Genomic DNA, 24,747 nt, shown 5'->3' on the forward strand with positions numbered 1-24,747 from the left:
TTCTAAGCGCTGGGTGACTCGGTCGGATCTGGTGGTAGAAAGTCACTGGGTCACAGGGCCCCGTGGGGGAGGGGGTTGTTGCTAAGAATCCGGGCTGTGGGGGTGGTGATGTTGAGGGGGAAGACCTGAGTCACCTCCAGGAGGTCAGAGCGGCAGGAATGAGACCTGAGTCACCTCCAGGAGGTCGGAGCGGCAGGAATGAGGAGGAAATGGGAGGAGTGGGGGACGACTCGGACCTGTCCTCCTCGGAAAAACTGAAAAGGCTTATTTATTGCTGGGTCCGGAGTGAGGACTTCTTCGTTCCTTCCACACTTACTTGCGGCAAAGGTGCAGCAAACCAAGGGCGCAGCGGAAAACCACTGGAGTCCAGGCTGTGGCGGGATCTGCTGCGGGCAAAAGCCGGTCTCCACCTGCGACGAGGTGTTAGCGCCTAGCCTGGGGCCTCAGGGTAGCGTGCTCGGGTGTGTGCACTCGAGTGTGTGACCCGTGCGTTTTAGCATCTCCGGCTAAGACTGGTTCGGGTTGATGGGAGGAAGCGTGGAGCGGTGGACGAGGCACATGTCCAGGCCTGCCTAGACTACATACTCCGGCTGGAAAGCCTTTGCTGCCTGCCGAGCCACGGTCCCGGCCCAGCCTGGCCTCCTTTATAGGAAAGGAAACAAATGACTTTTTACTCTGTGCCTGTTTCCGATCTACACCATACGGCCCCACAACATTTAAGACGTTTTTCATTTTGTTTTATTTTTTAAAGATCTATTTCACTTTATTAATTTTTTATTTTATTATTCTTAAAGACAGGATCTGTTATAGTTTTTCTGGCTGTCCTAGAATTCACTGTGTAGACCCGAGGTGGCCTCAAACCCAGTGATACGCCTGGCTCTGCCTCCCGAGTGTTGGAATTAAAGGTGTAAGGTCCAACTTTAAGGTTTTGTTTTGTTCTTGAATAAATACTTTATGTGTATATTACCCTGCATCTACGTATGTGCATCTGAGTATATCAGAGGATAGTACGGAATCCCGTGGAATCATGGTTGTGAACCATGATGTGGAAGTTGGGAACCAACCCAGGTCCTCTGAATGAGCAGAAGTGCTCTTAAACGCTGCGCCTCTCTTCAATCCTTGTTTCAGTTTATTTATTTGAGACAGGGCCTTGAACTGCTGATCCTCCTGCCTCAGCTGCCCAAACGCTGAGATTACAGGCCTGATACGCTCGACTTCAGGGCCACATCATTTCCGACCTTCCTAGTCATCAGGATGATTTGGGAAGACTGATCACGTCCAGCCCAGAAGACAAACAGCGAGGTGGGGTGGGCCTTAGACCGCCCCATTCAGAGCCTAAGAGCCAAATAAGCCAGGAGCATCAGACCTGCTGCCAGCTGCCCAATTTGGCCAGCAGGCGGGGTTAAGGAGAGGGGCGTGGCTCCTGCAGCGAGGGGGCGGAGCTGACCCTCTGGGCGCTCTCATAGGCACGCCCGCGCGCGCGCGCACCCGCTCTCTGGCGCTGGGGAAAACGTTGCGCAGGTTCAAAAATGGGACGTCGGCGGCGTGAGGGAGCACTAGAAGGTGTGCGCGCGTGCGCGTGCGCGCTCGGACGAGCCTGACGGGGTCCCCGCCGTCCGGAGCATCGCGCGCAGCAGCCGCGGCCCCGCAGCTCCACCCCCGGCCCGGACCGGTCAGTCCCCAGGCCCACTCACCCGCCGCCTCGCATGGAGCTGTCAGCCATAGGCGAGCAGGTGTTTGCGGTGGAGAGCATCCGGAAGAAGCGCGTGCGGAAGGTGAGGCTGCTCGGGGGCGGCTCCCGGGACGGGGCGAGGTCGCCTCCCGCTCCCCAGCACCGCCCACTCTAGGTTGGGCAGAGCCGAAAGTGGTGCGGGGGTGACCTGGGGACCCCGGGCTGCCTGGCCCGTCTCCACACCCTGTTCCCCACTTTCCCCGCCACTGTGTAGGGCCAGTAGAGTTGAAGTTGTTGCCCTCAGATGTTGGTGCATCCGAGGCCACCTGGGATGGAGATGAGGATGGGACTAGAGATCCTGAGCTCCATTCCGCCTCGTCCCCTTTACACTCACTTTTCGAGGAGACTAAAGCTCAAGTTGAGGAAGCAACTTGCCAGGGCGTTAGAGTCAAAGTGAGTCTCGAACTCAGCTCTCTGGATATTTAGTACCAAGTCCTTTGAAGTTGGCAGCAGAGCTTTGGGAAAGTCTCCTGTGGCCTCTGAAGTTTTCGTATTGGACTTTGACCTTCCGGATCCCAACCCCCCAGGGCACACCTTTCTTCTTCTCTCCCATTCCTCCCCTCCCCCAGCCTTCCAGCCCGGTGTTACTCCGGAGCCCCGGCCCACTGTTGTTCGAGCATCCTCGAAGCTCCTCCCACTTCTGCCATGGCCTTTTACACACACACACACACACACACACACACACACACACACACACACACACGGACGCACGCACACTGAGATTTAAGGAGGCGTTTTGCCGCGCTCAGGACGGCACACCTCAGCACGCCTGCAGTTTCCGGTCCAGACCTCAACTCTACGATCTTTGCACGTGCTTGGTGAGCGGCTCATCCCAGAGTGAACTTGGATCTGGGCATACGCAATGAAAAGAGTTACTGTCCTGGATCTACAGAAGGATTTCTTTTCCTTTTCTCCCTCCATCTCTTTGGGAGGCTCCTGGCAGCCACCTTTTCCCACGTGACTGAAGTGCAGGCAGGGGGAAGTACCTGCTGTAGCAGCCTCAGCTGGGGTTTGGGGTAGGCCCGAGGTAGGTGGCTTGGCGCTTGGCTATCTGTTGGTTAGGGCTGCTTTCTTTCCTTGCCTTTCCATGGTATTGACTGAAGTAGGTATAGAAACCATCCAAGAGGGCACAGGGCACAGGGTACTCCTTCCTTGAACTCAAAGTCTCTACCGAGGCTGCAGTGTATTCCGGATACCACTCTGAAGCCCAGGGCTCCCATTTCTCCCTCAGAGCTGGCTCTCTGCCAGAGGACAAGGATGAAGGATGAAGTAAAGAAGGATGGGTGCCTTTGGCAGACCAAGTGCTTTTTGTAAAGAGCTGTCCACTACGTGGTGCTAGGGAGGGAATCTTTGACAAGGTGATCAGAAAGGAGCTACTCAAAGCTCTCCTTGGTTGGTGCTTCATCCAGTGCATGGTGCAGGATTGGACACTTACAAGACCCCTTTTCCCTTGGGACTCCAGTTCCTAACAAGTGGAGGGCCTGCCACTTTTTGATGGGATCCAGCCAGGCAGTCTCTACCTGAGGCTTCTTTGAAAGTAAGGGATCATGGTCTTGGCCTGGGACTTCACCACTGTGCGAGGCTCTGCATTCTGCATGGATGTTCCTGTGTGGTCTCAGTTCCTCTCTGTGACATGAGCCCCCATCTTGGGTTTCAGGGATGTCTGGGACCAGATACACTCCCATGGGACAGCAAGGAGGTCTGTGGGGATGTCTGTGGTAGCCAGAGTCTGGGGTGGAGTGGGCGTTGACTCCTGGTTGACAGTCTTGAGGTTCACAGGTTGGTGATGCTGTATTGTTGCAGAGGGTCCTGTGGGTAGGTTGTAGAGTATGCGGGTCTCACCCTGTCCCCTTTGTTCTTTTTGCAGGGCAAAGTGGAATATCTGGTGAAGTGGAAAGGATGGCCCCCCAAGTAAGCCTCCTTTGTGTGTCCCCTGTCTGTCATCCCCCTAACATCCTGGCTTTAGCTCCTGTTTCACGGCTTTTCTGGGCCTTAATTTTCCCCTGGTAAGGGGTGTCCTGCTTGTCCCTTCATCCTGCCCCCTCCCTGCTGGTGATGAAGCAAAGGCCCCAGCATCTGGGCTGCTGGCCATGGGAAGAGGTGGGGCACAGTGCTAGGTGAGAGGGGAGCCATCCATGGGCAGTGGCTCCCCAGTTCTCACTGCATTCAGTGTAGGGAGAGGGGCAGAGCCTGGAGTCATCTTGGATTTGGATGGTACTCCCTTGCCTACAGAGCAAGTGACGAGGCAGTGGGTCTGAGCTCTTCGGGGGAAGAAACCGAGTCAGAGACAATAAGCAACTTTCCTTGGGTCACAGAGCGAGGGGAGTCAGAGCTGAGCCTGGCCATCGCTGGGCTCCTGAATTCCCAGTGTTCTTTCCTAACGTGGGGTAGAGGGCTAGTCTTGATATCTAGCACAGCCAGTGGGCCTCTGGTGCCTAATTAGGAGCCTTCTCACTAACCAGTCGCCTCCCAGCAGAGAGCTGTTGCTGGTGAGGACAGGCAAGATATAGGACCTCTCTATTGGCTTGTGAAAGATCTGCCCCACCTCCTGTAAAACTCCGGTCTGACAACCTCGGAATTGGACTTTTTTTTCCTTCTCCTGTGTGTGTGTGGGAGGGATAGAGGTAAAGAGCTGACCTGTGATTGGGTCCTGAGATATCACAGAGGGATGATGGGAAGAGAGGAAGACAGCCCTCAAGTGCCTTAACTTGCCCCTCTATAAAGGGGGTTCAGTGGCCCAGGCCTTCACTTCTCTCCCAGGCTGCTTGGCCTGGCTAGGTGAAAGGCCTGGGGGTTGGTTCAGGATGGACCACAGGCATCCAGGGGATAACTGACATGTGTATCACGTACTGTCTACCTTTTCCCTATCCCATCTTCTATTCCCAAGTACCCCTCCATTGGTTACTAGCTGTCAGTGTCCTCAATGGGGCTCAGCTGTGCTTTCCCCATTCACCTGCAGCTGACCATGTTGACAGCTTCCCTGAGGAGAACAGGAGCTAGTGCCTTGACAGCCCTCCTGGTTCTGCTCAGAGCCATTTGACTAGATTACCGGAGAGTGATACCATCTCCCCCTTTGCTTTAAACTTAAAGCCTGGCTGCCCTGTGGCCACCAGTGAGCCCTTGGGCAAGTTATCCACCTCTATTTCAAATACGGAGCCCCCAAAGTCTTGCTAGAACCAGTTGTTCTGGGGGTAGGACTGAGAGAGTACATGGAGGCCCATAAACCATGTTTGCCTTTTGGAAGTAAAGATTTCATTCCAAAATAGGAGCTTAAAGTTTCCTTAGAAAAATACTGTCTTTTCAGAGGGAGAAACTGAGGCTCAGAGAGAGGAGGTCATTACAGGAATATAACCCCCCCACCCCCCAGCACAGCACCCAAGCCGCCTGTGTGAGGCAGGTCTAACTGCCAGGCGGCCCTACCTCACTTGGAGAGCGGGTTGAGCTGGGGATAAGGCCAGGGCCTCTGATCAGCTGGTTTTCAGGGAACTGACTTAGAACAGGCTGAGTGTGAGGAGTGAGTGTTGTCTAGCCTAGTCTTGGGCCAGAGTGAGATCCTCATGGCTAGATAAGGAAGTACTAATTAGGAGTAGTGACAGGAAGGTGCCCTTGCTTGGCCACTGTAGAGCCATTTTGTCCCCGCCCATTTTCTTTCCAGCCTCCCCTTCCCAAGTGAATGTGGTAGAGGGGAACTCTTGGATCCTCTGGGGACATTAGGCAGAGGGTGTTGATAACTATTAAGTGCTCTGTTTGTCTCAGACCCTTGAAAACTCCATTTTTGCCTTTCGGTGCCCAGCATCCTACTGACCCATCTTGGAGACCCTAGTTCTCATCTTGCACACATATAGGCCCATCTTTTCAGAAAAACTGCTCATTGGAGCTTGAGTAAATGCATCAGTTACCAAGCTGCCAATGGGAGACCCCCTGGCATGAGCCATGCATGGGTCACCACTTTTCAGATGGGGCACAGAAACTCAAATGAGATTCTGACCTACTGCTGGGATACCTTGCCAGCGCCACCGAAGGCCCTAGTGTGTCTTGACGTTGGCTTTTCTGGTACCAGACTATCATGTCACCTTATGAACTTTGGTTATGATTGACATGCTATGACCCAAGGCAAAAACCCTAACTTTTCGCTCTGCCTTCCTTATATTTAAATGAAGCCCGCTAGGAGTCACTAACACACCCAGGTATAGGCAGCTAGGTACAGAGCACAGTGTCTCCACTCAAGGCCCAGAAGCCTGGCTTAGCCTTGGTAGCCATGGCACGCTTCTTGGATTTTATAGTGTGCCACACTCAAGGGTGGGAGTCACAGCATAACACGTGGAATCTTCACAACGCAAAGCGAAGAGCTTGTAGGCAGAGCCGCTCTAGAATGAGGAGGCTCAGCAGTTGGGGCGGTTGAAACTGGAGTCTTGGAATTGCCGCAAGCTGGCCTTGCTCCGCGCGGCCCCAGCTCGCCCAGTTTCTGTATACAGCACGGCAGTTCCCTCCCCCACCCTGCAACGGCCGACTGGAACCCTGCGACCTGTCTTGCTGGGGTGTTGCGACCCACCCCAATCGCCTGACTCCAGCTCGCGGGGTACTGCAATAGCAGGTCGGGTGCTATAGTAGAGCTTGTTTACCAGGCTGGGGCAGTGCGGGGGCGGGGCAATAGGTCACGTGGCCATGTTTATCTCCAGCAGGCAGGCGTGCTCCGCCCAGATAGGTTTCCAGTGATCTGGGCTCCCACCCTCAGTGTTCAAGTGCGCAAGCGCAGTGCTCTCTCTCTCTCTCTCTCTCTCTCTCTCTCTCTCTCTCTCTCTCTCTCTCTCTCTCTCTCTCTCTCTCTCTCTCTCTCTCTCTCTCTCTCTCTCTCTCTCTCTCTCTCTCTCTCTCCCTCTCTCCCTCTCTCCCTCTCTCCCTCTCTCCCTCTCTCCCTCTCTCCCTCTCTCCCTCTCTCCCTCTCTCCCTCTCTCCCTCTCTCCCTCTCTCCCTCTCTCCCTCTCTCCCTCTCTCCCTCTCTCCCTCTCTCCCTCTCTCCCTCTCTCCCTCTCTCCCTCTCTCCCTCTCTCCCTCTCTCCCTCTCTCCCTCTCTCCCTCTCTCCCTCTCTCCCTCTCTCCCTCTCTCCCTCTCTCCCTCTCTCCCTCTCTCCCTCTCTCCCTCTCTCCCTCTCTCCCTCTCTCCCTCTCTCCCTCTCTCCCTCTCTCCCTCTCTCCCTCTCTCCCTCTCCCTTTCTCTCTCTCTCTCTCTCTCTCTGTACAGCAGATGTTTGCCGCGGCATTTTCGTCAAGTTTTGGGCCTCTCTTTAAGACCTTGCTGATTCACTTTGCCTCAGGGGCTGGTGGGCTTCCCACCCCCTTCCATCCTGCTGCTTCCTTCCCCTGCCAAGGGACTTGGTTCTAGGACCCTGACCCCCCCCTTTCTCTGTGGTTTCACAGTTTGCAGGGCTTAAAGGACCTAAATCTAGGCAGTGATCCTAGCCCAAGGAGGCGACCTTGGGAAGTTGCTTAACCTCTGTGCCTCTCTTTTCATCTCTAAACTGGAGTGGTTATTTAGGAACCTACATTTGTGAAATATATTGGGGGCAGGGTGGGCAGTTCCTCTGGGTAGCCTGGTACGCTTGGGTGACAGACTTTGGAGGCAGTTGTTTGTAGATGAATGAATTGAGATGTAGTGAAGGGTGGGAACTTGCCAGGAAACGCACAGTAGCTGCAGCCGCAAGGAACGGGTCTGCAGGTGGGCAGAGCAGGCCAGAGAGGCTGTTCAGGTAGTGAGAGGAAGGCATGAGTTCCTCCTGCTCAGCTCAGTAGCTTTCATAGAACCTGGGGCTCTGAGCAGCAGTGGCCCCTGGATTGTAGCAGTTGTAGTCATAGTTCCATTGGTTCTGCTCGGCAAGGGCCAGCTGAGAAAGGAAACCACAAAGCAGGGCTCTTAGGCATAGCTAGGGGACAGCTGCAGGACCGGGAGAAGAGTTTGTATGATGGGCTGGTGATGGTTCTTGCTGAGCGCCTAGAGGCAGCCCAAGATCCCACGTGCCAACTTAGTAACAGGGAGGGAGGAAAAGAGTTCTGTGCCTGGGCGCTTGCCCTTCCCCCTGGACCAGTGTCCTAGAGCTGTTAGGGTGTCTCTCTGCCTTTTTTCTCTTTGCTGAGAGTCCTGCAACCCAATTGTCTGCTTTCTCCAGGAGGACCTGATTCACAGAACATGGCTGGCTTTGTTCGGGTTCAAAAAAATGCATGTAGCACTGGACAGGTGGATTTCTGAGTTTAAGGCTAGCCTAGTCTATAGAGTGAGTTCCGGGATAGCCAGGGCTACACAGAGAAAACGTGTCTTGAAAAAAGCAAATGTCTGTGTGTGTGTGTGTGTGTGTGTGTGTGTGTGTGTGTGTGTGTGTTTGCTTTATATATATATATATGTATGAATTTATACCTTATATTATCCTTCATATATTTTATTTCATTCTTTGATAATTTCATGTATATATAATTTTTTTCTGATAAGTGACTTTTTTTTTTTTAAATGAGTACACTGTCACTGTCTTCAGATACCAGAAAAGGAAATCAGATCCCATTACGAATGACTGTGAGCCACCATGTAGTTGTTGGGAATTGAACTCAGGATGTCTGGAAAAGCAGTCAGTGCTTAAATCTTGAGCCATCTCTAGCCCTGTGTATAATGTCTTGTTAAAAGATGTGAATTTTTACAACTTGTTATGCATATGAATTTTTTCTGCTTGCATGCATGTGTGTGCACCACCCTAGTGCCTCAGAGGCCAGGAGAAGGCACCTTATCACCTAAAAGTGGAGTTATGGATGGTTGTGACCTACCCACCCTATGGTTGCTGGGAATGGACTCAGGTCCTCTGCAAGATCAGTAAGTGCTCATAACTGTTGAGCCATTTTTCCAGCTCCTAAATGTGGCCACATTTACCCCTACTTCCCTTTTTTGTTGTTGTTGTTGTTGTGTTTTCATGACAGGATTTCTCTGTGTAGCCCTGTCTGTCCCGAAACTCACTCTGTAGACTGAGATTACCTAGACTCAAGAGATCCACCTGCCTCTACTCCTGAGTCCTGGAATTAAAGATGCATATGTGTACATGTATGAAGGTGCGTGTGTGTCTCACTGTGGAAGTGTAGGGTAATTTGGATCTCAGTCTGCCTAGTAGGTACCAGATCGAAGTCAGGTTGTCAAGCTGGGCAGCAGTTGCCTTTCCCTCCTGAGCTACACATCCGATCCTCCGCTTCTTTTACAAAATAGGATTTGGGGCTGGAGGAATGGTTAAGAGCACTGGCTGCTCTTCCAGAGGTCCTGAGTTCAATTCCCAGCACCCACATGGCAGCTCATAGTTCCAGAGGATCTGGCACCTTTCACGGACATACAAGTAGGCAAAGCACCAATGCACATAAAATAAAAATGAAACATTTTTTTTTCAAACGTGATTTATTATTATCATTACTATTTATCTTCTTGGCTGCCTCTCTTTGCTGAGAAAGTATGTGCTGTCTGTCTTTCTGGGCCTGGATTGCTTGATGTAGTTTAACATCTCCATGTCTGTCTGTCCACCTGTGAGTGCCATCACTTGTCTTTCTTGGCATCTGAACTTGAGTACGTGTCACAGCTCCCTGTGAACATTTAGGCTGGTTCCAGTTCCCAGGCACGAAGCGTAGAGCAGCAGAGGGCGCAGGTGAGCAAGCGTCTCTGCAGTGGTCTGTTGAGTACATGCCCAGGAGTGGTGTAGTTGAGGCCTCGCTGTGTGGTTCTGGCTTACCTGGAACTCACTTTGTAGACAGTATACCCAGGCATCTATCCATCCACTTTTAATTACAGTTTGATACTTGGAACTATAATTGATATGCCTTTCCCTCCTATTGCTTTAAATTTTTATCCATTTTTGTTCTTCTAAGATGTCTGTCAGCTGTGCAGTGTCTGTCAGCTGGGCAGTGTTGGCACACACCTTTAATCCTAGCTTTCAGGAGGCAGAGGCAGGCAGATCTCTTGTGAATTCAAGGCCAGCCTGGTCTACACAGAGAAACCCTGTCTTGAAGAAAACCAAACATATACATAAGATGCTTCTTATCGCTAGATGTTCACCAGACACCTGTTGCAGGCCAGGCTCAGAGAGAAGGGGCTGAGGGCCTTGCTTGATGGTAGAGTGCTGGGGTTGGGCTGGGGGCTGGGGCTGAGGCCAAGCAACATAACACAAGTAGCAAAACCCTTCCTCCCTGGCAGGCATGACTGTGAATGGCACTGAGACCTTTAGTCTCACAGAAAGGGACACAGATACACAGGGTTGCTGAGCACATAGCTCAAGACTGCATAGTCAGCTAGGCTCAGAGCTGGGACTTGAACCCCGATAGGCCAGCCCCAGAGCCTCTGCCATGCTGTTGGATGAGGAAGAGAGGCATCCTTAGGCCTCAGTTGGATGTTGGATCTAACCGAATCTGCAGTAGGAGTCTTGATGCCATGTGTCATGAATGAGGGGGTTGTGATGTCACACAGCTAAGTGACAGGCAGGCACAGTGTTGAGCTGCAGCCTCCGAGACACTGGTGGTGGCAGCGCAACTCCAACCTTCTGTTCTTCTCTGCAGGTACAGCACATGGGAGCCAGAGGAGCACATCCTGGACCCCCGCCTTGTCATGGCCTACGAGGAGAAGTAAGGGCCCTGCCTGTTCTGGGCCTGGCCTGGGGCCAGCTCCAAGACATCTCAGGAAGCCTGCCAGGGCCCTGGCCCCAGGCAAGGGTCTTTAGGACAGTGTGGGTTTGGGTGTGCATGGCAGGGACACCTAGGACCTGTCCCTATGGGCTGCTGGTGTCTCCCTATCTGCCAGCGTCTGCCCTTCTGCGGCCTCCTGCTCCAGGCTGAGGATTTATTCAGAAGCATTGACAGATGAGCCCCATGCGGGGATGGCAGCATCTGACTTCCCCTGTCAAAGAAGGAAGTCTGATGCTGTCAGGCACGGCCAGGGATGTGAGGAAGGCTTGGCCTCTGGCCTCCTCAGCAACCGGCTAAGAGTCATGACCCCACCGTCCCATAGGCCTCACTGCCCCTGTGCAGACCACAAGGTGTACTACAACGTGTTGTCATTTTTAAAATTCCATCTGTTTGCATGCATGGGTGCATGTGTGCGTGTGTTGGCATGCCACAGTGCACATGTGAGAGTTAAAGAACACTTTGCATTAGTTCTCTCCTATTGTGGGGGTTCCAGATCAGGTTGTCAGACTCAGCCGACTTACCAGGCAGCCCCTTTACTAGCTGAGCGATCTCAGGAGTGCCCCACCCCCACCCCAATACCAGCTTTTTTTGCTATGGCCCTGTAGCCCTGGCCCGCTGGGGTTGTGGCGTGCACTTCCTATTTCCACCTACACGCTGGACATAGGTTGTGTGCTAAGTGTAGTTCTCAAAACTTTTTCTCAAGACACAGGAACGAGGGTGTCACTGGACAGGTGAGGAGACTGGAGCTGGTCTGGGCAGTTGGGGGCTTGTCTAGAGCTTTGCAAACAGCATCTGTGACAGCTGCCTGGGCCGCTCCTCACTGCCCCACTCCTGCTTCTCCCAGGGGCTTCTGGAAGCACATCAAAGGATGTGTTGACATTAGTCCTTCTTTGTCATTGTTTTGTTTATTTTTCAAGACAGGGTCTTTGTGTAGCCCTGGCTGTCCTTGAACAAATTGTGTAGACCAGGCTAGCCTTGAACTCAGGAGATGCGGCTTTTGCCTTCCAAGAGTTGGGCTTAAAGGTGTGCACCACCACCACCTAGGAACTGTTGTTCTTTATAATATTTTATGTGTATGTGGGAATGCACACGCACACGCGCGCGCACACACACACACACACACACACACACACACACACACACACACACACACACACACCATTATATGCAGTACCTCTGGAGACCAGAAGAGGGTGTCAGATTCCCTGGAGTTACTGTCCACCATGTGGGTTAGCTGCCCTGTGGGTGCTGGGAATTGAACCTGCGTGTTCTATGTGAGCAGTCAGTGCTCTTAAGCTCTGAGTCATCTTCCCAGCCTCTCATCATCATCTCTCTTAACTCATTGTGATGGTGGTGGTTCTGTCCCACAGTTTCTTCCTGCTCCCTAAGTTTTCAACCTGGGAGTCAAACAATCCTTTCATAGGGGTCACCTAAGACCATCAAAAAACATAGACATTTACATTGCGATTCATAAACAATAGCAAAATGACAGTTACAGAGTAGCAACTGAAATTCCTTTATGGTAGGGGCTCACTGTGATGTGAGGAACTGTATTAAGGGTCGCAGTTAGGAAGGCTGAGCTACTAGTGCTGTGTCACTGAGAGAGTTCTAATGGATGGACTTGGTTTTCTGAGACAGGGTCTTGCTATATAGTCCTAACTGGCCTTACACGTGTGGCAACCCTTTTGCCTCTACTTCCCACGTGCTGGAATTGTGGGCATATGCCACCATGCCCAGGAGTGTGGACTGTCTGTGACTGTGACAGAAAGCATGGGAAGTGTCAAGGCCAGATGCTCATTCCTTGTGTCAGGAGATCTTTGCTTGGCTCCCACCAAGAAGACCACTTTAAGACCTTTTGGGAGGTCTCGTTTATAGAGAGCTCAGATGGGCATAGGGCCTAAGGTCACCCAGACCCTTATAGAAAATGAGCAAGTTCCCAGCCCTACCTTTCTTTGGTGTCCTGAGGTTTTGTGGGCTACGGGAAGGAGGCATGAGTGGGGCAGACTGAGACAGGCAGAGCAAGAGTACCTAGTGTCCCGTCTCCTTGGCAGTACCACGTTGTGTCTTATAGGCTGAAGTTGGCATGGGGTGGTCTTCCTTTCTCTGCAGATCCCAATATGTCCCAGGTAGGGCGGCTGGGAGGAGCTTCCCTCACCAAGGAACTTGCTAAACCCATTAGTACCCCAAGACAATCAAAGCATACTGGGTTGCCAGGCTTCCCTCCCTCTGGTTGAAAGTAGACAGTAGAGCTCCGTTCTTATAGGATCCCTAAGTAGCATGAACAGCAGAGCCCTGTGTGGCTGGCCCTAGTGTAGCAAAGACCTGCATGTTTTCAAGATGAAACCCAGGTCTGAGACGTTGAATGTCAGTCACACTGTTATGGCTCCCAGAGCAATGGGGAGGGGCATGGGATGGCCTATGATGTCCCCAACCCAAGCACATGATGGAGGAGGGGGTGAAGCAGACACCTTGCTCCTCTTAGATGTCACCACTGTCTTTTTTTCTTCTGCCACCTTCCTCACACTCCTAGGGAGGAGAGAGACCGAACATCAGGGTATAGGAAGAGAGGTCCGAAACCCAAGCGGCTTCTGTTGCAGGTAACCACTGCCTCTGAGTCTTCTTCCGCACCCCGCCTCACCCCGCCTCACCCCCACAACCTGCATGTGCACTGCCCTGGGGCCACTCTCTCATCCTGCTCAGCACCCCAAGGGGACTGTAGAGTGAGACGCTTGGTGGATAGATTTCTATAGAAGGGATTTTGTTCAGGCCACATGTGGAGCTGGAGCCAAGGAAGCCAGCCTGGGTAGGGGACTCTGATGGGCCTGAGGGTAGACATACAGCCAATCTTTGAGAGCTTAAAATGTTGTGAGTAAGCTTTTTTTGATCTTCCAAAACTCTGTAAACACAAAACATTTAAGAATTTTAGCATTGAGGAAACATGGCAGAATAGGATTGCAAATCCAAGAACTGGAGACCCTTAGCATCCTGACCGTGACCTGGGAATGGCAGACTTCTAGAAACATCTTCTCTGTGGATGGGAAGATGCCATGAAGCCTGTTTTTCTCTGCCCTGCAAATGTTTCTGTCCATTCTCACGATGCTGTAAGTTTTGGCAAAGAAGCCTAAAGCGTATGAAGTTCAGTGACTCTGCAGGTCTGAGTGATTTCTCACCTGGGGTGGGGATGGGGGCATAAAAGAACGTGTTCTTAATTCTGTAAGGCCCACCTGGGCATTTGACCATCTTTGGTTCCTACGTGTTTAATCACTCCTGGTGCTGGATATCTCGGGCTCTCCTTACTGTCACAAACAGGCCCTAGGAGGGAAAGTGACCTTTGCCAGACATAAACCCAGCACACATCACAAGCGGACATGTTCCATCTGTATATAAAGGCAGGACAGATGTGTCAGGTCATCTGCTGTGTGACAAACTGTCCCAGTGCAGCAACTTGAAAATGGGAACTGCTACTGTGTCCCGTGGTCTTGGTGGCTCCACAAGGTGGTGCTGCCTCTGCTGGCTGTGGCGTGATCTTAGGCTCAGATCCAGTCACAATGTTTTGGGGCTGGGGCAGGAAGCTTGGCTGTCTGGTTGCTCCTCATGTCAGTGAAGCAGTGCTGGGGGCTGACAGGTCCTGCTGTGTGGGTGACCCACAGTGTGTCCATGAGTTTCTGAGTCAAGTGAGTGATCAAAGAGCAAGGGAGGAGCTGCACTGTCTCTATGGCCTTGCCTGAAGTCACACTCCACAGAAAAGTCCAGCAGGCAGAGTTGCTAGACACAGGTTTTGGTGAGGTACTTAGGGCTTATTGAGGCTTGGGGTTAGCCTGGGATTGCATAGCAAATAGAACCCAACTCTGATCTGGAACGTCAGGGTAAGGGCTGGGCCCAGGGAAAGCCTTGAGGTCCCTGGGTCAACCTTCTCTTCCTGCCAGTGACCCATACACAAATGCCGGATGATCCACAGGCGTATGAAATGTGGGACTGCCATGTGTCACCACTGCCTCAAGCCACCTTGACAGTTTGTGATCTCTTGGCCCCATTTGATGGTCCCTTGTCCTGGGAACTCTTAGCCTCTGGTGGCATGTGGCAGAAAATGCAGGGTAATGTGGGATCTGCCTCACACTAGGGATTTGTTGTTGTTGTTCTGTGCAAATTTTACCTAAAGTTGGAAAGACAGACTCCCCATTCTAGAGTTCCAGCCCTTCGGTGTGTTGAGTGTGCCCCCCTGTTCTCCTTCACCACAACTGAGCTGGCAGAAGAGACCCAGCCCCTAGGGCTGGCCGAGGGCAGCTCCAGAGCCCAGGATTGTCTTGCCTGCAAGCAGCAGAGGGGGTGCTGTTTGTGCAGGCTGGATTACCTTCTGACTCCAGCAGTGGCTTCCCCCTTCACTCCTGCTGTCTCCCTGTTTAAGCTTTCAAGGCTCCTTGGGAGGCAAAGTTCTCTCTCCTAAAAGGCAGAAAATCTCCATAACACACCTGCTTCAGAAATCTAATTTAGCATAGCACTTGACATGGAACCCAGGACCAGGCAATTGCTAGGCAAACGCTGCGCCACCGAGCTGTGCCCCTACCCTGTTATGTTTATTTTCAATGCATGCTTGGTGCTCTTCTGCTGTGAATTAAAGGAGTAAGCCCCTGCAGCCTTGACCATCAGCCCCGGAGAGACAAGGCTCACGTTTGAGGCCAAAAGGGCTGACTGAGTTAAGCGGGGTTTGAGGGTAGGCAGTGGCTAAAGTGGTCCCTGGCCCATGGACAGGGGAGGGGCAGGTGGAACAGATGCAAATGAGGCTGGGTATCCTGGGGGAATTACAGCTGAGCAAAGGTGCTAAAGTGGGGGGCGGGCTGACCTGCCACGCCCTGGCTTGCCCCTGCAGCGGCTCTACAGCATGGACCTGCGGAGCTCCCACAAAGCCAAGGGCAAGGAGAAGCTTTGCTTCTCTCTGGTGCGCCCACTCGGCAGCGGGAGCCCCGAGGGGGTGGTCAAGGCGGGGGCAGCTGAGCTGGTGGAGAAGGGCCCCTTGGTGCCTGCCCTGCCCTTCCCACTCCGCAAGCCACGCAAGGCTCACAAGTACCTGCGGCTCTCACGCAAGAAGTTCCCGCCACGCGGGCCCCACCTGGAGAGTCACAGCCATCGACGGGAGCTCTCCCTGCAGGAGTCAGCAGCCCCAGATGTCCTGCAGGCCACTGGAGACTGGGAGCCTGTGGAGCAGCCCCCTGAGGAGGAGGGTAAGGCAGTCATCCTCAGACCTCAAAGCCTGAAAGATCTTTGTCCATAGGGCCTGGGAACACAACTGTGGAGCAGTCAGTACTAATTTGGGCCTGAACCCCTGTCCATCCTGCTATTAGCTGGGCAGGTGCATGTGTGCCTTCCTAAGCATCCAGCTTCAAGCGATGGGGGATGGGCTGCGTGCTGCCGCTTACTACTTCTGACTGCCCACTTGGTGTCAACCTGTGCCTCATCTGTGTCTTTGTTCTATGGCTGCAGCAGGAGCAGACCTGGCCAATGGGCCACCTCCCTGGACACCCACGCTCCCCTCAAGTGAAGTTACCGTGACTGACATCACCGCTAACTCCGTCACCGTCACCTTCCGTGAGGCACAAGCTGCCGAGGGCTTCTTCCGAGACCGCGGTGGGAAGCTGTGAATAGCGGCTTCCCCTCTTAAACTGTGTTTCTTGGGGCTTGGGTGAGGAATTCCAGAGACAGGAGGGGCTGGGAGCAGGGTAAATATTTTATTTTTTTTAAAGCAGAAGCACGGGGAAGACCCCACCCCCCCACCCCCGCCCTTGCTCCATGAGGGTTGTTTACAAAGAGGCCTCTGGGACAGGGTGGGAAGGCCAGTGCTCTTTGGGTCTCATCTCCAGCGCAGATGGGGACAGGCTACCCTGCCCAGTACGCCTCTGTCATTATCTTTCAGAGGCTGATCCTTGGAATCGGAGGAGCCCAGGAGGTCCAGACCTTGCCTCAAGCAGTCACCCCAGCTTTCTGGTGGTGCCCCTCCCTGTTCTTTGACGTGGGTCTTTACTATGAACTTTCCACTCTAGCTTTGTGGTGGGACATGGAAGCTGGCCTTGGCTACCAAGGACAGAATCAGGACAATGGGCATGGGCTGGACCAGGAAATAGGCTGCCTGCCAAGCCTCTGAGCGTGCTGTCTCCCCATCACTGGCCTATGTAGAGATGCCCGTGAACGTATCCAGCCACCCCAATGTACACACACCTCGTGTGTGTTCACACCTGTCCACATGGACCTTGCACATCTTTAGAAACCGACCAGGTGAACACGACGTCCATTATTCGCAGCACAAACAAACTCGCCATGGCACCCTTGCTCCACCCTGAACGTATGTCATGTGACAGGATCGGTCAGCAAACAGCTGAGACCTGGTGGCACGTAATCTCTGAGCCACAGGTAGGACCAGGCTTTGGTCTGCACGGTGCAGATGCTTCCTCGGGCTCACGGACACCTGGCCCACCCTTCCTCCCACAGGAGTTCACGTTCTTTCTGACTCAGGTGACTTTCCAGCCCCGTCCCTCTTCCTCTGCCCTCTCCTGCAGCTCAGCTGATCTGGTCACCCATGGGTGCCAGTGTATGTGGACAGTCAGGAAGGGAGTGTCCCACCACTTTCTCAGGGCAGTCCTCGTCTTCTGTGTCCCCTTCCCATACAACCTGAATGGCACAGCTAAGGATGAGCCCTCACCATGTGGGGATTGAACTATGATATGTCAGGTTGCACACAAGTGTGTGGTCCTGGTAAAGGGGGTGGTTTGCTAGTTTGCACAGGTACCCTATAGGCTGACACCTTCCTATCTGAGGAAGGGCCCCTCCCTTGTCAAGGGCACATTGCTCTCTCACCCCCTGCTACCAGAGGAACCTATGTGGCTGGGTCCTAGCAGCTGCCAATTCTGCTGTGTCTTTAGGAGGCCAGTAGAGTCTGTAAGGATAGGATGACTTAGACACTCCCATTCCCAAACCAAAGATCCTGTACCCTAGTCTGTCTGGGATCCATCTTCGACCTTCTCTAGTCCCTGGTCTCCCCTTCCTAAAGTTGTCCAGGGTTAACTCAGTGCTTCCATTGGGGGCAGTTTTCTGTGGGCGACCTGTTTCACCTCTGTCCTGGGACCTGAATCTAGAGGATTTCTGGTTGGGCCAGGAGAGGAGAGACAGGAGGAGCCTCAATCAGTGGGGTGCAGGAGCCTGGGAGTGGGGAAAAGCTTGGTGTTCTTAGGGCCCCAGCTCCTGGAGAAAAGGTGAGGGTGGATGTTTTAAGTTTTTCTTTGTGGCTACATTTGATGGCCCACGATATTGGGGAACAGCATCCCATTGATGTCACACTCCCCATCCCTGGGCCATGAGGCTAAATGCCTATACATTTTCGATCATGAAGCTCCAGGGGGCTTTCCAGACAGCTGTCTTCTGTTTTTTCACAGTAGGCAGTACCCTTTTCTCTCATGGGGCCCTTTATGAAACCCATCAGTTCCTGGAGATCATGGCCTAAGCTGGGTGTCCCTCAGGGTAGCCATGCAGCTCTGGATGGCCAGAAACTGGCCGCCTAGGGAGAATGGCTGAAGGCTTTGAGTGGCTACGCAAGCTTCTGGCCTGAAGCTACTCAAGTGGGCAGTAACCCCCCCACCACCACCACACACACACACTAACCCCACACAGGGCCAGTACTCAGCCAGGAGTGGTAGCCACCTGCCTATCTTTTCCCCTGGCCCCGCTCATTTGAATGTAGAGGTTGGGTTGGGGCAAAGACACGCCTTAGACTCTGGTGTGGACACTTGCAGTGCCACAGTTGAGCCCATTTAGGCCATGTGGTTCTCATCTGGTAAGATGGTGATCTTATTGCCAAGTTCCTTCCACCTCCTGCCCACTGAGGAAGGAGCTCAGTGTCTGTGAGGTGGTGTCAATTTTGCTTTATAAATGGCGGACCGGACCTGGCCGCCGGGTCTCAGCACAAGACTGCTTCCTTTGCACAGAATGAGCTACAAGCTTTGTCCAGACAACCTGAATGTATTGGGAGGGATCAGTCACAGGCCTTCCCCTGGGGTGTGTGTGCTGGGAAGAGTCAGCAGGTATAGACTGCGGTTTTATTTTTGTACTGATATTGGTAAGAGACTGTATAGCATCTATTTATTTAGATGATTTATCTGGTAGATGAAGCAAAAAATTATTAAATACATTAAAGTGACTTTAGAAACGTTTATGTGTCTGGTTGTCTCTCTTGATGGTGTCACAGCTGCGTGGCACTCCCACACCCAGGACCCCATGCCTCCCAACTATAGTTTGTGGTCTGGGATAAGTCATCCAGTCTTCTGAACCCAGTTAAAATCAGCTGAGGACAGAAATGAGCCTGGCGTGTCAGGCAGGGCTCCTGCGGTGTCGTTAGAGGCTGGGACTGCTGCTGTTGGCCTTGCAGTCTGGGTGTCTGCGGCTCTCTGCTCTCAGGCTGGAGAACCCAGGTCAATCATGAGGCTAACTTACACCTACACAGACTACGTACCTGACAACCCGACACAGGCGGACAGTGCAGAAGGCATGGACGGGTGTGAGCACACCTGTCCTTGGTTCCCTTGATGGCATGCGGGGTGGAGCTGGACAGGAAGGATTTGACACCTGCAGAGGAACCTTCCATATGTACATCCATGGCCAAGATGAGAGGTGATGTCAAGAGAGCCGCTGGAGGCATAGTGGCCACTGCTCCGCCAAGCGCAACACTACAGGGACCCCACAGTCTCCTGAACTCTCCAAAGTGACCCATGACAAAAAAAGAGAAGCTTCTTGGCAGGATGGCTGTTGGTCCTCGGAGCTGGTACTGGCCCCACGGTTGGAACAGACAGTATTCATCTCCTTCAGTCCCCTCTGCTGGCATTCCCACGGGTCAGGGCATTCATCTGAGGGATCCAGGGCTCTGCTGTCTTTCCTTCATCTTACCAGGCCATGCTTCTGATACTGGCTTAGTCTCCACTGGGAACAGGGACAGTAAGACTCCCCGGGTACAGCTCCAGCTTCCAATAAGCTCCTCTCCTCTGGATAGGAGGCAGCAAACATCAGGGTCAGTAGCAGCTATGGGGTGAGTGGACACTATGTCAGCCTTGTTGCTTCCGTTGGCACAGCTTCAGTGGGAGGTTCTGAGAGCTCCCTGCATTGCTCCCCTGGCAACAAGAGCATCTCTTCCACAGGAGGAACAGAGTCTAAGTCTGCATGAAGGCCCTATCTAGCCTCCAGCCTTTGCCATTTCCTAGCTCTGGCAGCATTCAGCACTCATTGGGCACCTGTACTAGACCTTACGGAGATACCACCTGCATAGACACCCCCCCCCCAGACTTTTCAAGCACATTGTTCCCACGGGCCAGCTGCCCTGCACAGTATTGCATGGGAGCAGGGCATTTGGTCTGAGGACTGTTCCCATACAGCTGTATCTCCCTCCCCGGGAGATTGTTGCTGACTGGAAGCTACTGCAGGAGAATGCTTCTGGGGTAAATCCAGTGTTTTGTTACCTATAGATGGCAGCAAGGACCTAGGTGATGTGCACCCAGTCAAGCATCTATGAGTCACTGTAAAGCAGTGGTTCTCGATCGACCTTCCTAATGCTGCAACCTTTTAAATCAGTTCCTTATGTTGTGCTGACCCCCAACCATAAAATCGTCACTACCCCATGACTGTAATTTTGCTACCGTTGTGAATTGTACATAGTGTAAATATTGAAATAACTCCGGGGGGTCGCAACCCACAGAACGAGAACCATGGCTCTAACGGGACAGGAGTCCCAAAGTGACCAACCAACTTCTACACTAGCAAGCGACCTACCATCAGTTCCTGCCTCTGACAGATGAAACAAGTCGTCACCCTAAGCAGCTTTGAGGCAGTTTTGGGAGGGGATGTCCAGCTGGAGTCTCACATAGCCTCCCCCTGCCGTCTCCCTGCCCTGACCCAGTGGCTGTGCCATTGGGCAGACTGAGGCTGGCATCACCCACTGTTAACAGATGGAGGCGCAATGAGCCCCCCTCCCTCATGTTTCCTGGGAGTCCTCTGGTACTTACTCTGTAAGAGCACAACCTTAAGGGGCTGGAGGAGGGAGATGGCTGGACTGCTCTTCCAGAGGTCCTGAGTTCAATTCCCAGCAACCACATGGTGGCTCACAACCATCTGTAATGGGATCTGATGTTCTCTTCTGGTGTGTCTGAAGACAGCTACAGTGTACTCATATACATAAAATAAATACATCTTTTTAAAAAGCAGAAATAAACAGCTTTTTCCGCTCTTGTATTCTCCTCTCTTCCCATTCTTCTCCCCCTCTCTGCAAGTGCTCATGGCTGGCCTTTCCTCCTCTACTCCCCTCCCTATGCCCTAAGTAAACACTGTTTATTACCAAACAACCAAACTAACAAATAAATAGACACCGGGGTTGAGTTGAGCATGGTAGGTACTACACACCTTTAAGAGCGTTTTTAAGTAATCTGGAAGTAAAGCAAGCAGTTGTCTACACGTTTGAAGCTAACGGAATAGTGGCCAGTCGGGATTACATAGGAGACCTTGTCTCAAAAGCCAAGCAGAATAAGCCAAGTGTGGTGGCCACCCACGCTTGCCATAACTGCAAACATGGATGCAGGAAGGTCAAGGAGCTCATGGTCATCCTTGGCTCACGTCCCAGAATCCTGGGATGGGCTCTGTAGACCGGACTGGCCTCCAAGTCAGAGATCTGCCTGCCTCTGCCTCCCGAGTGCCAGGATCGAAGGTGTGTGCCACCACCTCCTGGCCCAAGCTATGCAGGGACTTTGAGAACTGCTTGGGTTCTGTGAGACGTTTTATCAAAAAAAAAAAAAAAAAAAGAAAAGAAAAAGAAAGAAAGAAAGAAAGAAAAAGAAAGAAAGAAAGAAAAGAAAAAGAAAAATAAGAGAAAATTGAAAAGGGGGATGAAAATGAGAGGATCAGGGCATTGTTCACATTAAATCTACTCAAAGCTTTTCACCACCTCAGAGACTCCCCAGCTGTTAGTCCTCTGCAGAGACAGCAGCTCCAAAAGTGTTTTCCAGCTGGGTGGCCACAGCTCAGCTGCCTATATTCCTAAAGAGAAGGTGTACCCACACATTCCCATCAGCTCTCGCAGATACCGAGTGAAGGGGAGGCAGAGGCTCTCTTCACACACAAGCTTCTAGAGCCTCCACATCACTGTGCTGAGACTGGTACTGGATCCCCTGGCCTGCCTGTGACATGGGCAGCAAGCCTCTGTCCCATGGGTGCCTGCTGGGCTGGCCATGTCCCTTGTCCTTTTGACACACTCCAGGTACCATATCTTTGGGAGGGAGTCTATTCCAAGTGCAGTCTGAGCTGATAGCCAAAGGGGAAGGAAGTGTCAGTTTGTGGCATGTATTCCTAGGAGACATTCTCCTAGTCACCAAGCATGATGCAGCTGCTCCTTCTGAGAGCAGGCAGATGACTGGTAAAGACTGTGGTACACTGTGCTGGTTGGTTTTTGTCAACTTGACACAGGCTACAGTCTTCTAGAAGGAGGAGACCTCAACTGAAGACATGCCCCCTGCCCCATCAGAACAGCCTGTGGGCATGCCTGCGAACTATGAAGCATTTTCTTGATTTGTGATTGACATGAGAGAACACCGCCCACTGTGGGCGGTGCCTTCAGTGGCAGGTGCTTCTGGGATGAATAAGAAAGCCGACTGAGCAAGCCATGGAGAGCAAACCAGCAAGTAGCAGTCTTCCCAAGTCCTCTGCTTTCAGTTTCTGCCTTGACTTCCCTTTTTTGATGGACCGTGATTGGGATGTGTAAACCAAATAAACCCTTTCTTCCCAAATGGCTTTTGGTCATGGTGTTTATCACAGTGATAAAAAACCAAGACTTGCTCTTTCTCCTTCTACCTCTCCCCAGACTCTCAGACCCCTCAGAATCTACATTGTCAGAGCCAGAGCTCCGTGACCTGCAGAAAGCTGTGAACTCAAGCTGACCCCCATCCATCTACCTCCCTAGGGCTGAATCATACCCCAGAAAACCACTAGAGAAAAAATTGTGTTTTTTAAGCAACCAATTGAATGAGAGAAGGTTCCTGGCTCTCGCAGCCCAGCCTTTGTTGACTGCATGCAAATCTGACTGAGTCCCGTATGTTGTTAAGTAGATTTCTCGGCTCCCGCCCGAACAAACCACACCGAGCCAACACGGTTCCACGTGGAGAGGTTTAATAGAACAACGAGATAGGGGTCGGGGTCAAGAGAAGGGGGTTGGGAAGAAGGGTGTCTGTCTTTTCTGGGGTAGTGATGTTATTTGCTTACAGATGGAGGTGGGCTTCTGAACCGGTGTATCCTGGGAATGCTTGGCTGTCTCCATGGTGATGGATGTTCCAGGTCCCTGTTACCTGTGGGTGGCGCCATCGCTAGGGGTAGGAGCTGTCCTGATGCCAACATTCCTCCCTTTTGTGCTGCTGGGCTTGGAAACTGAGGTTTTTCTGCTGGTTAGGCAGACACCTGACTTCTGATGGTGAGCTTGGTTCTGGTTCTGCCTGGAATTTTGAGGACTGAAAAAAAACATTTTAAGGATGTAGCTCAGTTGGTAGAGTGTGCAGGACACTGCCTTTAATTAATATTTACTGCAACACATTACAGCCACACAAATAGTTAGATCTCATCTAACCAAACAGCATGTGCAGAGCCCCGAGTTTAGCTCCCAGCACCACAGAAAATGGCATGGTGGTACCCACCTGTGATCCTAGGCACCAGAGACACAGAGGCAGGAGGATCTGGAGTACACGGTCATCTTTAATACATGGTGAGTTTGAAGCTAGTCTAAGATGCTTAAGACCTTGACTTGAGAAAAAACACATTCTTAAATGTGTTCTTCAAGCCGGGCATGGTGCTGCACACTTTTAATCCCAGCGCTGGGGAAACAGAGGCAGGTAGACCTCTAAGTTCCAGGCCAGCCTGGTCTACTGAGTGAGTTCCAGGCCAGCCAGGGCCTGGCTGGTTCGTTTTTGCTGCCTAATTCAAATAAAGACCTTGCTTTGCTGGATTCTTGTGCCTGCTTCGGTTGCTTTGGATTTTTGGACTCCCAACAGTACAATGTACGTACCTCACTGTAAGTTGTCTTTATGCAGGCAAAGGCAAGCACAAGATAAAATGAGCCCTGTCACTGGATGAGAAGGAAGGGAAGGCAGAAACAAAGTTTTAGAAAAAGAGAGAAGAAGCCAGGGAGGCAACATGGAGAAAGACAAAGATGGTCCTTTTTGCTCTCTGCATAGATAGAGGTTGTTATGAATATTTTATAAGGAATGGGATTGTACAGGATGATTTGTCTTGTCTAGGTGGGCAAAATTATATCACCATTTGGCTCTGAGTTTATGGTGTGGACGTTCTGTGGAAAGTAAAATTTACTGAGAAAATCTGGGATAAAGCCACTGTTAAATTACAAGTTTCTGGAGTTTTGAATTTGTCGGGCTTGTTAGAGTGTGGGCAGAGTTCGAGGCTAGCAGAGAGGCAGCCGGAGAGATACTAACCAGAGATGAATTAATGTGAGTTCTATATGGCCCTCTGGTGCTGGAACGAAAGCCAGGGAGATAGCCCGGGTCAGAGAGTGCCTGGGACCAGCGTGGAGTAGCGGCGCTGCCTTTTATTAATATTTATTGCAACACATCACAGCCACACATAGTTTAGATCTCATCTAACCAAATAGGCCAAAGTCTGTCCAAATCTAAAATTGGAATGTTCTTTACATCTGGTGTGATACAGCTGACTCCATGCGCATTGTTTGCTGTGACTTATCCCCTTCCTTACTTCCCGTCATACAACAGCAGTGTTGATGGGACACAGGTGATCGAGGCGGAGGTTCTGTGTCAACATCCAATGCCCAGATATGGAAAGTGTGGGCAGAACATCCCACATGATAGCTCTGCTGTCAACCCCAACTGATCACTAGTCTTGGGGTCCCTCCTGGCCTTTAAGTCCTCAGTCCAGCTCCCCATCTTTCTAGGGATTCAGTAGCCACTCCACAGCTTCAGATTATTAATCAAACCGACTTCCAACACCTTATTTGTATCACTTTGCTGGAGCTGCTGCTTGTTGCTTCAGTTAAGAACCCTGAACGATACTATCCATCCATTCAATACATACATACATTTACTATTTATGTATGGGGCATGTGAGAGTAACCTTTGTGTAGACTAAAAGTCACCCAGGAGACACTGCTGGGCAGTGTGAGTATATGGGTTAAACGGAGGAGCAGAACTCAAATCTATTATCCACACGGCACTGACTTTGCCAGCATGCAAAATGCCAATTGTGACAGTCCCACGGGAGCTCGTGCCATATTTCAGAGACTCTAGGTA

At 51.9% G+C, this 24,747-nt stretch overlaps 1 protein-coding gene across 5 annotated transcripts; it reads left to right on the plus strand.

Annotated features, from left to right (window-relative positions):
- The first annotated feature begins 1,508 nt into the window (after positions 1-1,508).
- On the plus strand, positions 1,509-18,621 carry CBX7 (chromobox 7). 5 transcript variants are annotated; one of them, XR_013975580.1, is made up of 7 exons: positions 1,509-1,775; positions 3,600-3,643; positions 10,301-10,366; positions 12,957-13,023; positions 15,294-15,645; positions 15,905-16,140; positions 16,335-18,621. XR_013975580.1 is itself a non-coding variant. In XM_080939304.1 (7 exons), exons 1-6 carry the CDS (start codon positions 1,707-1,709, stop codon positions 16,060-16,062), a joined length of 756 nt encoding a protein of 251 aa, XP_080795430.1. In that variant the 5' UTR covers positions 1,509-1,706; the 3' UTR covers positions 16,063-16,103; positions 16,335-18,621. The 5 variants fall into 5 exon arrangements, 4 of the variants coding, with proteins under 4 accessions (XP_080795430.1, XP_080795429.1, XP_080795431.1 ...); XM_080939304.1 differs by having other exon boundaries at positions 15,905-16,103; XM_080939303.1 differs by having other exon boundaries at positions 15,905-18,621.
- The last annotated feature ends 6,126 nt before the right edge of the window (positions 18,622-24,747 follow it).

The sequence above is a fragment of the Micromys minutus genome, assembly GCF_963924665.1.
Source record: "Micromys minutus genome assembly, chromosome: 27".
In the NCBI taxonomy this organism is placed as follows: Eukaryota; Metazoa; Chordata; class Mammalia; order Rodentia; family Muridae; genus Micromys; species Micromys minutus.